General features: G+C 45.0%; 1 protein-coding gene across 1 annotated transcript; it reads right to left on the bottom strand.

The window, feature by feature from the left end:
• Nucleotides 1-683: 683 nt before the first annotated feature.
• On the bottom strand, nucleotides 684-15,478 carry LOC6608753 (D-beta-hydroxybutyrate dehydrogenase, mitochondrial). Its single transcript, XM_032715896.1, has 7 exons — nucleotides 15,253-15,478; nucleotides 13,042-13,287; nucleotides 2,655-2,861; nucleotides 2,141-2,294; nucleotides 1,820-2,076; nucleotides 1,281-1,382; nucleotides 684-1,180 (listed from the first exon to the last, which is right to left on the bottom strand). The coding sequence occupies exons 1-7, from the start codon at nucleotides 15,274-15,276 to the stop codon at nucleotides 1,004-1,006; spliced, it is 1,167 nt and encodes a 388-aa protein (XP_032571787.1). The 5' UTR covers nucleotides 15,277-15,478; the 3' UTR covers nucleotides 684-1,003.

Raw genomic sequence — 15,478 nt, forward strand, 5'->3', positions numbered from 1 at the left:
AACAACCATGGCAGATTTATGCCGCAGTTATGCACTTCTTGGCGTTCCTTACAGCTGCCTTAACAGCTCATTGGGCGGTTGGGGAATCCAACGAAACACCTGAGCTCCTTTTTCGCGCGAAATGTCCTTGGCTTACGTTGCGGCGCAATGTCATTGTTGTTTTGAATCAAACGCATTAAAAATTTATTGAATTTATTTTCTCGTGTTTCGTGTTCCTTGGCGGCCATGCCATTCGACTTGGTTGCTGCTCCTGCTCTGTGGCTCCTGCTCCTGCTCCTGTTCTTCATCCACTGCACTTAAGCTTAGTTTTCCAGTTCACCGGGGGGATGGCGTTTGCTTATGCAGCTTGATGTCTCACAAATCGCACCATTAAATGCAATGACAGGACTAAGGCCGGGCACTCGGCAAGTGTCAATCAAAATCAATTAACAGGATTCGAAAAATCCTGGCGAAAGACACTCGTAACGAGGAAGCAGGACTTGAGGAGATGGATTGTGATGCGTTGACTCTTTTGGCCTCTCCTCGCTTAGTCGGGAACTTAATTTAAAAACATTTTCAGGTATTCTTTAACACTCACACAATTTCATTATTCCCTAAAATCAAATATACATTGATTTTTCGCTAGTATTACCTTTTCAAATTCAATGGAAATTGTTATATTTAGACCAGTGAAAGCGCACATCTTTCAATTGTTTCCATTTTCATTTTATTCATCGTTATACAATTCGTTCTAGCAACTAAAGAAAATAATATTATGCAGACGCCTCCGTAAAGGGAAAATCATAAGAATAATCGGGAGAAGGACGTAAATGCTCATCGACTGGCGGAGCGCCTTGAACAGTGCTCCTGGCTACAGTTTCTTTCTGGATGTCCTTCACGCGCACCAAGGAGCAGGGTATGGATTTCGGGGCAAATCATAAATGAATAACAATTTCCGAATTACAATATCGGGCCGTTTCGATGGAGATTCTTATCTGGTCGATGGACGGTGGATGGAGGTTGGTCAGTACACGAACTTTTTCTGCTCCCCGTAGAGCGACTCGTAGAGGGAGGGGGCCAGGTGCTCGGCCAGGAAGATCTGCAGCCGCTCGCTGGATGTCACTGGGGTGTAGCGGGCCATGGGGAAGGTCCTGGTCACGGCATCGATGAGGACGCGCAGAGTGGGCTGGATATCGGCCGCCTGGAATTGGAGAAGGTGCGGATTAAACACTCGTTAGCCACCGGACACAGGGATGGTGGGGGGCGGGGACTGGGAAAAGGGGTTGCCTGGGCACTCTCACCTGGCGCGAATACTTCTCCACCGATGTCATGGCCGCCTCGTAGTAATCCTCGCCGTAGGTCTTCTTCTGCTCCGAGGAAAGCTGGTTCCACATTTGCTTGGCCTGCGGAAAACACGGTGGAATGGGGAAGGATGGGTTAAAGCCAAGTTAATGAGTTCTTAGCAAACCGTTTTAGCAGTCCCCGCTGCTTGGGAATAGTTATCATATCGTAAAAAACTAAAAGCATGAAAAGTCTGATCCACGTGGAAAAAACTGTTTGTAAAAGTTTCGTTAATATAAACATATGAATAGTTTGCGCACTTTCCTGGGTTCACTAATAAATTTAAACTTTTAAAATGCTTCAAAGTGAAAAATTAAAATATTTTGTTATATTTTAGTTATATTAGTTTGTTTAGGAGGAACTTTTACTACGCGTGTAATGTTCTATGTATCCTTATGCTGGTTTGCCATTAAAAGGACCTCCATCGATGGAAAATTTCTCCCAATGCAGTCCATTAGTGCTGCATACCCGAGCAATGGGGCCATTATTCTGTCCTCACCTGGTCACGCAGCTCGGTCTCGTTCAGCCAGCCGTTGCCGGGTGCAAATTCACCGGCAGCCACCACGGACACGTCCACTCCCCGGGTGCGCATCTCCTGGCGCAGACAGGCGGCGAAGCAGTCCACGGCCGCCTGGGTGGCACACTGGATTCCCCGGACGGGAGATGGCACGCGATTCAGGCCGGAGGTCAGGAAGATGACGCGACCATGGGCACGGCGAACCAGGGGCAGGAAGATTTGGGTTAGCCGAGCGGACCCTGAAACGTTTGAAAACTAAGATTTCAGACAACATCCATGACAGAGTGGCGGCGCCCCACTTACCCAAAAGGTTGAGGTCCAAGCTCTTGCGAAGCACGGCAAATGGAATCCACTCGAGTTCACCTAAAGCTATCCAGTGGGCGCAGTGCACCACAGACCACAATCCTTCGGCGCCGTGGGGCAAGTGCTGCGACACATAGCGGGCAGCTTCCAGGATCTAGGCAACGGAGATGGTTGTGAACTCGGCTAAAATCTCAGGGCAGACCAGGGCTACCGGATCGGAAAAGCATAAGGAAGCGATTTTTCATGGAAGAGCAACAAAAAGTGCTGCTTATTGTCTCCTTTTCGTGGAATAAGGAGAGGCTTTTCCTTTTTCTCCTTTTTTAGGGGAAAAAGAAGCATGCACAACTTTCCACGAAAAAAATTGCCTACATATTTCGAATTCTCCGCATTCCGATTGAAGCTCTTTCTTAAGCGACACTTAAGCTAATTGCTATATCACTTAAGTTGGTGCTTGGCATGGATAAGCCTATCGACTCAGCTAAAAGCTCAGGATATGCCGCCTGTGTAGACTTACGGTTTTCTCCGATGTGACGTCCAAGTGCAGCAGCTTCATGCGTCCCGAGGTCTCCTCCTTGAGAATCTTGGCCTCGTCCGACTCCTCGATGGGCGTGTTGAATCCTGCGTAAACGGTGAAGCCCAGGTCGTCCAGTTTCTTGGCCAAGTACCAGGCCAGTGGAGCCTCGCAGCCAGTGATTAGCACGCCCTTGCCCGAAGCCGAAACCTGTAGGGTGAGAAAGGGACGGCTAAGATTAGGTATGGTTCAATTAAGCATTCTAGTTTAGTATAAATCGTTTTATTACATTTAATTTGTTTATATAAACAAGGGGTTTTAATATAAAATGTTTCCTCAACCTAACAGAGATGCAAAATTAGTTTTCATTATAAATTCTTAAGACTTTGTACTTAGCTTAAATATTTCTTGAGACATTTTGAATTTAATTTGCGAATATTTATTGCCGTTTAACTATTTAACTTTGTTTTAATAATATCCTGTGATATTTTATTATTATATTCATCTCTTGAACTTACAAGGGAGAATAATATAAAATATTCGAAATATTTACTTTAATATAAGAGTGTAGCATAAGGTGAATGGATTGATTTTGGAACGTTGAACTCTTCAGGCAATTAATGTTCGGTAATTATGGCGCCAATTAGCTGACAATTGAGCCGTGGCATTCTGTTTGATTTTGAGATGACATATCAAGTTTTCGTTGGGTGTGGTCTCTGAAGTTTCACCTTTGGCCCAGCCGAAGCGTCGTCTGTGGGCCTTAAGTCCGCTCACTTAAAAGTCGTGTCACAAACTGGGCTCAGACGTCCGCGAGTTGCCAACTTTGTCGAAGGCTCTTTGAGCTCGCCCCCACAAGAAGCGGCCTGCTTTCGATTTCAAAGCGAAAGTCCGGCGTGGTACGGAAGGACTCCCACTTGGGGTGGGAGTGCTACCATCTGGGGCTGGGTGTGAGAGCTGGGATGGCTGTCGCAGATATTTGTTTAAGTTCATCACGGCTTGAGACGCCGCCGCCGATGATGATGCTGATGCTGATGGAAAGTTGAAGTGGGCGAGCAGGAAGACGTGTGCTCACTAGGACATCCGCTTTAGACACGCGCTCCAGTCAGTCAACTTCTTTCTTTCGGTCTCCCTCTCCCTGGAATCTGCGGGCGGGGATAGTGTCATATCCATCATGCCATTACCCCATATAGTTCGACTCGATTCGAGTGGGGTTGGCTCCAGTGTGCGTCAATCGGGTTCGAACGAGGAAAAGGAGGTGGACGGCTACTCATTGTTCGGGCTATTAAACTGTTATAAAGTGCTCGTAAAATTGTGGAAAAAAATAAGAGGAATCGGGCCAGCACGGGTGTATTATTATTGGCCGTGCTGTTGACACCCATTAAGACTGGCCGACATTTTATTGTGGCCATAAGTGTTTGGCTTATCGAAATCTGTTGGCCGTTGTTTGGCGTTAATAAAAACACAAACACTCGACGGTGGGCGGTTGGCTTCTTCGCGTTCTGGTTTGGCTGGGCCGCAGACGCCCACCCACTCACAGAATCCTGTCAAAGTTTCCCGCAAGTTATGTCCCTTCGGTTTTTACGGGAATCTACTTTAGATATAGTACTACAACGCTGATGCAAACTTTGGGCCAACTTTAGCACTAAAAATGCACAGGGCATTCTTCGTCCTTAGTTCCTTGGGCTGCCACCCCAATTTATTGCGGTTCAGCACAAATTACTTTAAACTTTTGCTGCAACTAAAAACAGCAACTGACTTAACGGAATTGAGCAATTAAAGCGCAGCAAAAAGCTGCAATAAAGGCAAAATATAAAAAACCCCAAGCAGCTAAATGTTTAGAGTCTATTAAATTGCATTGGGGGAAACCAGAAATTGTGGCAGTTTCTTCTGAAGAAATGCGATGGAAAAACAAGGGATTGCCTTTGCCAAAGAAAATGTACTGAGGAAAGCTGGGCAGCTGCTGTATTCCTTAGCTTCCCGATTATCAAAGCTGTTATAACTTTTGCAAGAAAAACATTTAATTACCGACCGCTTAAGCATTTGACCTTTTCAAAAATGGTAGTTCAATTAAAAGTTTCAGTTGAGCGGAAAGAAATGTTGTAAATTGTATATAGTGCAGGAAGATATACTGACATGATTGAATATCTTCAATCGCAATAAGTTTTAAATTGATATATCGGGATTACTTATGTCTCTGAAGTTTAGAAGTATAAATTATCTCACCCGAGAAGGCAAAGATATATGTTTTTCATAATCTCATTTATAAATTATATTAATTATTTAGTATATAATGGTTAATATCTAGGGTAAGGATATAACAGGATATACAGATTGCGTTTGAACAGTGTGAAAATCCGACACTTAATGCTTAAAATGACAACGGTTACTTTTGAGTGCATTATAAAAATCCGCCCACTGAATGGATTTTGTGCTGCTGTTGGCCATTCGAGATGGCCATTCACCCAGTTTCAAGATTTGTTCACTTCTGGCGGGTGGCTTTAACAGCTTCTCCTGGTGCTCAACAAGAATACCGGGGAAAAAAAGAGAGAATTTCAACAGTGCAGTGTCTACGTGCGAGGCATGAAAGAGTCGCCCCCTTGACGCAACCGCGTGCCTCTTGCCACCTGCCACTTGCCACTCTCCGCTCCTTTCTGCTTTCCACCTGCCCATTTGGCCACCTTCTCCAACGTCTGACATCGCACCTCTCGGCGAACACGACGGTTTGCGGTTTTTATAAAGCAATCCCGAAATAGAACCCAAGTTGCATGCACCCCGAAATAGAGCGCGGTGGAAGTTTGGGATGAACTGGCGGGGCGGAAGGCCACATGGGTGGCAGGTGCATGTCAGACATTCCGTTTAACTGAGCACTTGGGTCGGAAATGCATGCCGAGCACTGGAAGCGAGTAAGTCAATAAGGAGGCGTGCCAGGATCCCTATTCCTTCCCCACCGCACTCACACACACACATATCCTTCGGCTGCACTTTGTGCTTTAGCAATTTTAATGCATCCTTTATTGCATTTTAATTGCGAACAACTGGAAGTGGAAGATTTATTCGCTGACCAGGAGCAGCAGGTGCTATCTGCGTTTGTGTTACCCCGAAAAGCGGAGCTTTTTACGCGCACTTTTAGCCACGCGGATGATAAATGGTCGCGGGGCACGCGATTCGCCGCCTGCAGCTGCTTTTCGCGTACTCATTTCCTCCGGCTTACGTACACCGCGGCGTATGCGTAATATTTATATAATGCATTATGCTGGCCAAGCCAAAAGGGCCTCCTCTGTGTCTCTTGTGCGGAAGTTAATGTGCAAACTGCTCTAAGTCAGCCGACATGGACTCTGTGTGGCAGGAATTGCGAACGCCATCAAATAGTGGGCAAGTGGCGAAAGTGTTGGAGCAACTCTTTTGCCCCCTTCTTCTCCATCTGCTGCTGGCGTGGCACGTGTGGCAGCGTGGGCGAGCTGAAAGTTACGAGTGTAAAATGTAAACAACAATAGGAGGAGTCCGAACCAGACTCATGAACATGCCAACAGTGCCTTCATTTGCGTGAATAAATTTATGACTGTCCAGGGGTGCAAAAAACACACCGCTTCCAATTTCGAGGATAATGCGGAAGCGTGGGCTGTGGCATGAACTGCGTAAAAGTTGTGAAAATATGTTGACCGGAAGCTAGCCCACTCCACTCAGGATCAATAGGTGGGTATTTCATTTCTTAGAAAATTACGGCCAGCATGATAAATATCTATTAATTTTGTTTTTGAATTAAGTTATATACTCGTATAAGCTGGCTTCAAAATTTATATTAATTATTACTCAATCTCAATTGCAAAACTGTAAAAAATTTGATTTTCGCTTGGTTGATATTTTGCGCATTTTCAATGCCCGCTAGTAATTGAAAAACTTTGACTGGCCAGTCATAAACTGAATAAATAACCAGGAAGTTAAATAATAATAAACCAGTTTTATTATTGTACTTCCGGGGCGGAATTAGTGTTCGCAATAAATAAAATGAGTATCGAAGTAAACAGATTTCATTCCGTGCCGAGGAACTATTGAACCCCTTTCGATTGAACTATTGAACCCCTTTCGATGTCGGACAATGAGCCGGGCTGATGGCCGCTTATCGGTGGCCAGAGCTCTGCTTTTATTATCTTATTTTTGTTTTGCCGTTCGTTGCCGCTTGTGCTACTGTGTCCTGTGTCCTGGCGTTATCCTTGCAGACGCATAAACCTCTCAAGAAAACGGGGCACACTTGACCGCTCAAGAGGCCCCAAATAAATCTACATAAGCGAAATGGTGCAGCTTCGGCGGAGTGGGAGTCGCTTGGAGTCTAAGTGAAAAATGGCAAACAAACCGCATACAAATTGTCCTCGCTGTGTCACCATTCCCAGGACTCAACTGGGCGGTATCCTTTGTGAACAACAAGGCGACGAAATGTGGCCAAAAAAAAAAAAGAAGAGAGAAAGCAAGAAATGCGAAACAAAGAGACGCACGCACACGCATGCACGCATATTAAATCAGTGGCTAAAAATAGACGGCGAATAAAATACGGCCAAAAGAGAGGGAGAGTGCGGTCGAGAGTGGTGGCCAAAACTCGAGGGGAAACCCCTCACCCAACAAAAGTATAAATTAACTAAAAAACGGAGGTGGTCGCTGGGCGGTTGGCAAACATAAATGACAGAGAAAGACGGGCGCCAAAAGTCATTGAACGTATTAAGCTGTAATAAATTAATTAACCGGAAAGTTAAAAACCATTTCTGTGTTTTGCTTTCCTGCACACCATCGCCCCGATCCGATACACGCACGAGGTATGGTATCCTGTTGTCGTGCGGCGCTCGCAGGACCTCCGCCAACTTCACGGCGTCGGCATTAAAGGCTTTTCGCATTGCGCATACGACGCGTTGTACCCAAGGAGACCTAGGCCAATTTGCAGCCTGTTTCCCTTATTCCTGTCGCCCCACGTTTGCGCCTGTGTGTTGGTTAGACAGATACAGTCGTACACACATACACCCATGGGTGTGTGGGTGCCAGCACACGTTCGTGCCTTAGTGTGTGTGCGTGTGTGTGAAGCAGGCAACACGCAAAGCTTTGACTTTGTGCCAAGCCAGCCATTATGGCAGCTCAGCCTGTTAGCCAACATCTCTGGCCGGGTGTTTAAACGAAGGATTAGACGGAGCACCCTTCTGCCGTATGGAAATTTATCTGTATTTAAATTCCCATTGTATCCGGTCGAAAAATGATGCCCCTGGCAATGGCTGTTAATTAAAATATAGTGTAGCAGGTCCTGCAGTGAAACAAGGAAACAAGAACTGAAACAGGATTGAGAGCAGTGTACTATTTATACTCTCAGCCTATTAAAGTAAACGGGTAGGTAAAAGTCAATGAAGTTAAAAATATAAATGGCTAAAAATAAAATAAATTTATATGGCCGTGTGGTTCAGCGATTGTCTAAAATCAAAACTCATTTAGATATTGGGCCATTGTTTCAAGAAGAATGTTGTAGCTATTTTTGTAATATATGGATAATATATGAATCATAAGGCAGATATATATAAAAGTTGTATTATTATTTTGGTTGCCATAATAATCAAAGCCTATGCTTAAGTTTTTAATTATTTATTTATGCATAATTTGTCAGATTTTTCCTTAGTTTTTTTTTCGAATTTTCCAAACTTTTGACTATGTGTAAGTTTTGTAAGAGTTTTGAATTTCCCAAATTTATTTAGTTGGAAATCCATTTACGGCTAATGAATGCCTACGATTAGGATTGTAGCTGGAAAACAGTGTCCTATTGTTGCGAACGTGAAATGCGAAATGAACTGGCTGCCAATCAATTGTGTGGCAGCTTTGTCCGCAATTTACTCACATTCGGTGACCTTCGACCTTTTGGCTGCCGAAGCATGATGTGCGATGCGCGCTGGCTGCACGGCTGCCTCGACTGCAGTTTGTTTTTAATTTAACTAAAGTGCGCAGCAAGGCAAGCAAAGAACTTTCCAGGGTTTGGCTGGCGGTCGGGGGTTGGGGGTCAGGGGTCAGAGGGCAGCTTGAGTTGTCAAGGCGATTTAATGGTGTGCAATTCTAAGAATCGCAATGCGCGTTTTCGAATCCCACGTCCAATGTCCCATGTCCCAGCTCACAGCTCACAGCTCAAAGCTCCCATCTGCCGCGTCCTTCATTTTCAGCCATTGTCAGGCCGAGCACGCCATTGCCATTTCTGAATGTCCTCAGTGTATTTATGTGTGTGTGCTTGCATGTGTGTGTGTGAATCAACAGGCCACGCGCAACATCATAAAACCGAAACAGAAAACGGTGGAGTATATGTATCCGTTGGATACAAAGGAGAACGCAGTGCGGCCACCAATGGGCAAAAACAAGCGAACGCAACTTCGCACATAATGAGTTTTTATGGCCTGCTAGCGAGCATTGGAGAGCACCGAGCACAGTCCTTTATATAGCCCTCACTGGTCCCGAGTTTGGTGCCCAGGGATACCCCAGCCAGCTTCCAACTGCTGGGTGTCCCTCCACCATCATCATCCACATCATCATCATCACCACCATCTTCATTGCCGCTTCCTAATTGCGAATGCACTCGCTTCCATCGTTGACATAGCAGTTCTTGCACCACTTTTTTTTTCTCCATGCACCACACACGAATCAGCGTAAAATTTGTCTACCGCCAAAGTTTTATGGAGCTGTAACTGCGACAAAGTGTGCTGCAGAGGGACTATACGGAAGCTGTCCCTTTGGAGCAAAAACCCAGGGAGCTAAGTAGATGGTTTGCTGGGTAATAAACAGGACTCGGGCAACGGGACATTGTTGCAGATGTCGCTGTCGCATACACTAAGAAAAAAGTTTGTATATGCATATGAAAGCGAATGTTTGACCAAAGACAATGCATTCACTTTTAATTGTCACAAAGCCCACAAAAATTATAGTTATTAAAAGAGGAGAAAATACAAAGATTTGTGGACACTATGATTTAGAAAAGAATCTTTTCTAATAATATGGCTAAACATAAAATAAAATTGTTAAAAATAATTTGTATTTTTATATCCTTTATAGAATTGAAGCTGTGTTTAATATCCATTGGTACAGTGTTGCAGCTGCTTTTCTATCTGAGTGACTGGATCATGACGCAGTCGTAACCGAAAAACGGGTGGATCAGCTGCGGATTCACCTGGCGGAGATGGACAGTTCCACCGCTGAGAGCTTCAAGATCCCCGGACATTCAATTACATTTCAAAATGGCATTGGGATTGCGACTGAAGTTAGGCGGGGGCGGACATAGAGGGGGCGTGTTGCAGTGGGCGTTGCTGATGTTGAGCAACTGCTCATTAGCGTGGCTCACACGAAGCTATTAATTCAATTATTTACACTGCTTCTGGCAGCTGACAAGCCGCACACCCATTTCCATTTCCATCGCACATCACCCATCGCCCATCTCGTGTCTTGTTCCGGGAAACTGTTGCGCTTCGCCCGAGGAAAGTTCCCAGACCCCCAGGAGAGATGATGTGGCAAATGGAGTGGAATGCGATCGAGTGGGACGGGAAAGCGGATTGTCGACTAAATTATGCATATTAAGCTGGGTGTAATTTACGTTGCAGAGCGGATTCACTGCCGAATTCGATCCAAAGCCGTCAGGCGTCTGCGGTCTGCAATCCTCGGATGCAGTTGCTCCTACCAGCTGCAATTTAGGCGGGCATAATAAGGGAATTACGTAACTCCAACGCGAGGGGTGCGCAGCGTTCATTAGCTGCGCATTTACATTTCATTGCACCCAATTTGTGCTGTCGCGTCAACAGTTGCCAACCCAACCCATAGCAACCCATCGCAGGCCATCCCAATCCCGCACTGAATTCACATCCCTCCGAATCCCGGCGAATTTGTGTGCGTGCGTGTAATTTAATTCGATGGTCGTGCCATAAAGATGAATTGCACAACGTGATGTGCAAGGACAAACAGGCGATGGCAGCCATATCGCACACATAGGATGTGTCCAAGGGTCCACGAATGTTTCCAATAACTTTATCTACTCCGCACTTGTAAATGTAAATGTTAATGCGAAACAAACGGCAGACAACAGAAATCGGGTTAATAGCTGAGGTCTGGCCGGGCCGAAAAGCTATTCAAAGGCAAGGATATTTCGTGTCCTTCCCTTCTTCTTTTCCTCTTCCTCAACAAAAAAAAGAGGAGTTCTGTTACCGTGGCTAAAAATAGATGGCGACTTTCATTCTGAAGGACGTTCACATTGTTGTTATGCAAATAATCTATCGAATGTCAGTGATATCAGCCATTTAGGACTTGTCTTAAGATGTTTGTTACAGTTAAGGACGAATTTTGAGCTTACAAATTCTGGGAAATAGAAAGATCAAACAATTGTTGATTTCTCGAAGGATTCAACAAAGCAGCTGGAGGTAAAAGTTGGCTGGTTGGGAAATGATACAATCATCTGATTGTTCCAAGAAAGCGTTGTAATATGCTTTAAATAAAACCATTTGTCAAATACACTGTAATTATACTGCAATTAACATAAAACTATACATAACTATTTTTAAGAAACCTTTTTATAAATTCCAAAGAAAGCAGAAAGAGCTGCCAAGTACAAATCCCCCGGAATAATCAACTAATTTCATTATCGTTCATTTAATAGGTTTTTCCTATTTTCGAGGAAGTGCCTGGCATTGTCCTTGACAAATCCTTGGTGAAACAAGACAGGCGAGTCCTGCCGCCAGTCGCTGTGTCCCCTTTATGCGGGTTTTGCATCTGCTGCCGTTGCTGTTAATTATCCTGCCGTCGTGCTTATTACCTTAATGTCGGGTTGCGCATCGCGTTGAGTGCGGCGCAAGCAGCCTGCAATTGCCAGGACAATGCCATCCTGGCACCTGCAGCCCTGTCCACCGTCCGTCCGATACGGATACGCAGTGCCCAGGCACAGGACGCCGGTTACGTGCCACGAATGGTAGCCACGGAGCTCGGAACTCTTATCCACCTGTAATTGCCAGGCAGCAAATGGCCAGTGTCACTACTCCTATCTCGTTCCCTGCTCCAAAGGAGGCTAATTAAAGTGCAGGCAAATTTGAATTATCTGCCGACTTCGTCGATGCCCCATCGTGATGGTCATGGATGTCCAACGAGGCAAATGGTGCGAAATCGAGAGATAACCTTATTGGATTTGATGGCTTTGCGTATACGCATTGTGGTAATTTGCGCAGTTAATGCGAGGATATTAGGGCAAATAATCCTATGGGGGGTTGGGGGGCACACACATGACCTGAGGGGCATTTCGGTTGATCTGTTTAGAAGTTTAATTGCGCAAGGCGCAAGGCTTTTAATATTTAATATCGAATCATGGAAGCAACTGAAACTAGAGGAAGGCGATGACTCGGCATTTCGTGGATTAAGTTATGCACACAAAAAAGGTTGCAAAGTTGGTATATAGTGGATATCATATACGCCTAGATAATCGGATTTTTAAGAATGCTTAACTATCTTAGTTAAGTTAAGTTAACTAAGGTGTTTTGTTTGTTAGTGGTTGAAGTATCTTTTGATGATTTTAACGACTGACTGCCTAATCAATCTTGTTTAAGAACGCACTTTAATATAATTGACTGTCTGCCGCAGCCTTAAAGTCTAAGAAAGTTCGAAAGTAGATTGATATGACTAACAATTTACTAGATAGCTCCTACTCGGCAATTTTCGGCTGGTCTCAAGTGAATCACGACTCCACATTTTTCCTACTTGCGAATTTATATTCATTACCAAACCCTTTTCTTTCAGCAAGCTGTGCTCGGGTTTCCCCACCAGGACTGCTCCGCCTGCCTGCCTGCCTGCTTATTTATTTGTTTTCATTTTCATTTCCCGGCTGGCTGCCAGGCACAGTATAAGCCCTATAATACCAGACGCAGGCAAATCCGAAGCCAAATCCATAGTCAAGGGTTTCCTGTGCATCCTCCTGCTCCATCTGCTCCTCCAGCTCATCCAGCTCCTCCTGCTCCTCCTTCCCCTCCGGCCTGGTTAAGCATAAGTTGACGACGTGCCTGCCGCAGGACCCTCTCCTTCCGCCGCCCATGTGGATATGGATTCTTTGCTGGCCCGACGACTATTTTTAGTGCCACTGATTTGTTTTGCCTAGTATTTGAGACCCTCCGTCGTCACTTGTGGTTTTGGCTTGGCACTTGTACCCGGCCAAAACGGAAGGGAAAAATAAAGACCGTTCCCGGCAGACAGAACCCCTAACTTATGGACGCCCGTGGCGCTGAAACCGAAACCGAAAACCCCAAGTCCAATACCAATCCCAATCCCAATCCCAGGCACAAGCCCAAGACACTCCGATCCTTTATGCGGTTTTCGCCAGAATTGAGGATTAGAAAGTCTGCGTGGCGGGATGACTTACCTTGACGAAGTGGTAGAAGAGCACGGCTCCCACGGTGGCCAGGGCGAACCAGACGAACACGGCGAAGGTCGAGATGCTCGAGATGTCCAGGGCGTGGAGCAGGTGCGACGTGACAATGGCCGCCGCCTGGCAGAACAGGAAGGGCATGAAGAGTCGCTCGAATATGTCCCAGGGAATCTCGTGCGACTTCTGCGGCAGTGCCGATATGGATCCCCGTCGCAAGGAGGCGCGTCGCGAGGCACGGCGCTAATAGATGAAAGATAGATATATACATAGATATTAATCATATAGTATATATGCCGATTTAATTATTCATTTCATTGCAGCGCATTAGCATTTCAGTTTTCAGCTCTATAAATAGCCAGACAAAATAGCTGCGCATTGTTTGTTTGGGAAATATTTAAACAATTGTGGCAGCTCTCGTTTGTTTGTGTTTTGATCGATAAATAAGGCGAATATGCAAATTATTGCACGCACTCATTGTTTTTATTTCCAAGGCGGAAAATCAAAGATATCCGCTTGGAAATATTCGCAGAAATGCATTGAGTGCTTTCTTCTGCTTGACAGGTGTCCTGAGTTTTCCGGAATTGCCGAGAAAGCTGTGAAGTTTTATTTGGATTAGCCGGGAATTCGCTGGAAAACTCTGAGCGGCAATCTGTTGCCCGGCAATCGGGGAAAAGCTGATGAAAATCTTTTGCGATTTGCAATCCATACAATTTATTGACTCAGGACTTCCGATTTGGCGCTCTTTGAAATCGATAATACTTCTGCTCAATGTTCGACTTCAGTGGCCGACGAAATGGTCGAGCACATATTTGCCAACAACAATACATCATCGGGCATTTCATTAAAGCTAACCAATTGCAGCCACAGGATTCGGAAACGACCACAAGCACTTACAGCAACCAATATGCTTGCATTTATCAGACGCTAACCCACACATTGACATTGACGTATAGCAATTACACATGACGTGCACAATACTCTCGAAAAAGTGTGGGAAAGCCACTGGAAAATGGGGTCGGTGGTGGGTGTGGGTGGGTGGCCGCCCCTTTTGGCCATTGGCCATAAATCAACGACAGTGCGAAATAATCAAATGGTGGCATCTGCATAAATACAGAAGCCAATTGATTTATTCGGCCCGAAAATAAAGCAATTCCATTTCGCTTGCTTCGACTATTTTTCGTGCGCCGGATTTGTAAAATCGCCGGATCTATTTATACCTCCTAGTGCTGTCTGGAATATCAAAAGGAAATCAACCATGTCATTTCGGATTGCTTTCGTCATCCGGCGACCTTGCCACCAATTTTGGGACTTAGCTTGCCACAGATACGTGAGTGTATACTCGGAGTATACTAATGTGACTAATGCTGCCATTCTGTAAGTGGCCTACATATATATGGGCGACAATTTCGATCCGATCTATATATGTACATATGTACATAGATGTACATATATGCACTTGCCGGTTCAGATATATCTATATTTATGTGTATTTATGTACGATTTATGTACTTAATGGGGTCGCTCAGCTGCCAAGAAATCGGTATATGTCTCCAAGCTTATTTTTATTATTAATAAAGATATGGATATTTATTTTTAGATGATGCGGACGAATCAAATGGAATGGAAAGTTCTGGCGTTGCAAAAATACTCGCACTGAAAATGTACTCGATGTGTATTTCGTTTGGAAAAAGTCCAATCCTTTCTGGAATGTCCATAATCGTTTGCCTCAATGTCAAGACTTTTATTGTAGTCATACTTTAGGTTGCACTTAATGTCAGACAGGCGGTAGAATTTTGACAAGTCTCTGGCGGAACACTTAAGTTTTATATCTAGCATTTTGTATCTAGCATCTTGCATCTAGCATTTTGCATCTTTCAATTTCTAGTGGCTCGCACGTACGTTGACCCACTTGGATCGTGGCCATTAAGTGAATTTTTGTAATTAATTTGGCGGCCCGTTTTGAACACCGCATGACTTCCTGCCTGTCGGCTCCTTCGCTGCCGCCAAAGGATATCGCTTTTCTTTTGCGGCCAAAATGGGCGTGGTTGTGCCAGAGACGGGAGTTTGTGTATTGGCATTTCTGGGTTAAGCTAACTGGGCTAAGTGTGTGCCATATAAGGTACACACAAACGCGGCGACAATAAATTTGGCCTGCGTAAACATGGCCACAAATGGCTTTTTTGCCGCAGGCTAGATTTCACTTACCATATTGTTATCGAAGACCTGCATGACGGACGCTGATGATGGTGGCGCTGGGCGAATGGGCACTTTCCCAAGGAGTTGGGCAGTTTTCGTAGTCTTAGAGTATAATATATCCGGTGATCGAGTTTCAGATATTTAGCATATATTATATATTTCCAAGATAGATTATCCGCAGCGGTACGGTTTGGGGGCCCGTGGCCTGGGCGCTCTGAGACACGGCGTGGCACTA

This window comes from Drosophila sechellia, chromosome 2R (genome assembly GCF_004382195.2).
Source record: "Drosophila sechellia strain sech25 chromosome 2R, ASM438219v1, whole genome shotgun sequence".
Taxonomy (NCBI): domain Eukaryota; kingdom Metazoa; phylum Arthropoda; class Insecta; order Diptera; family Drosophilidae; genus Drosophila; species Drosophila sechellia.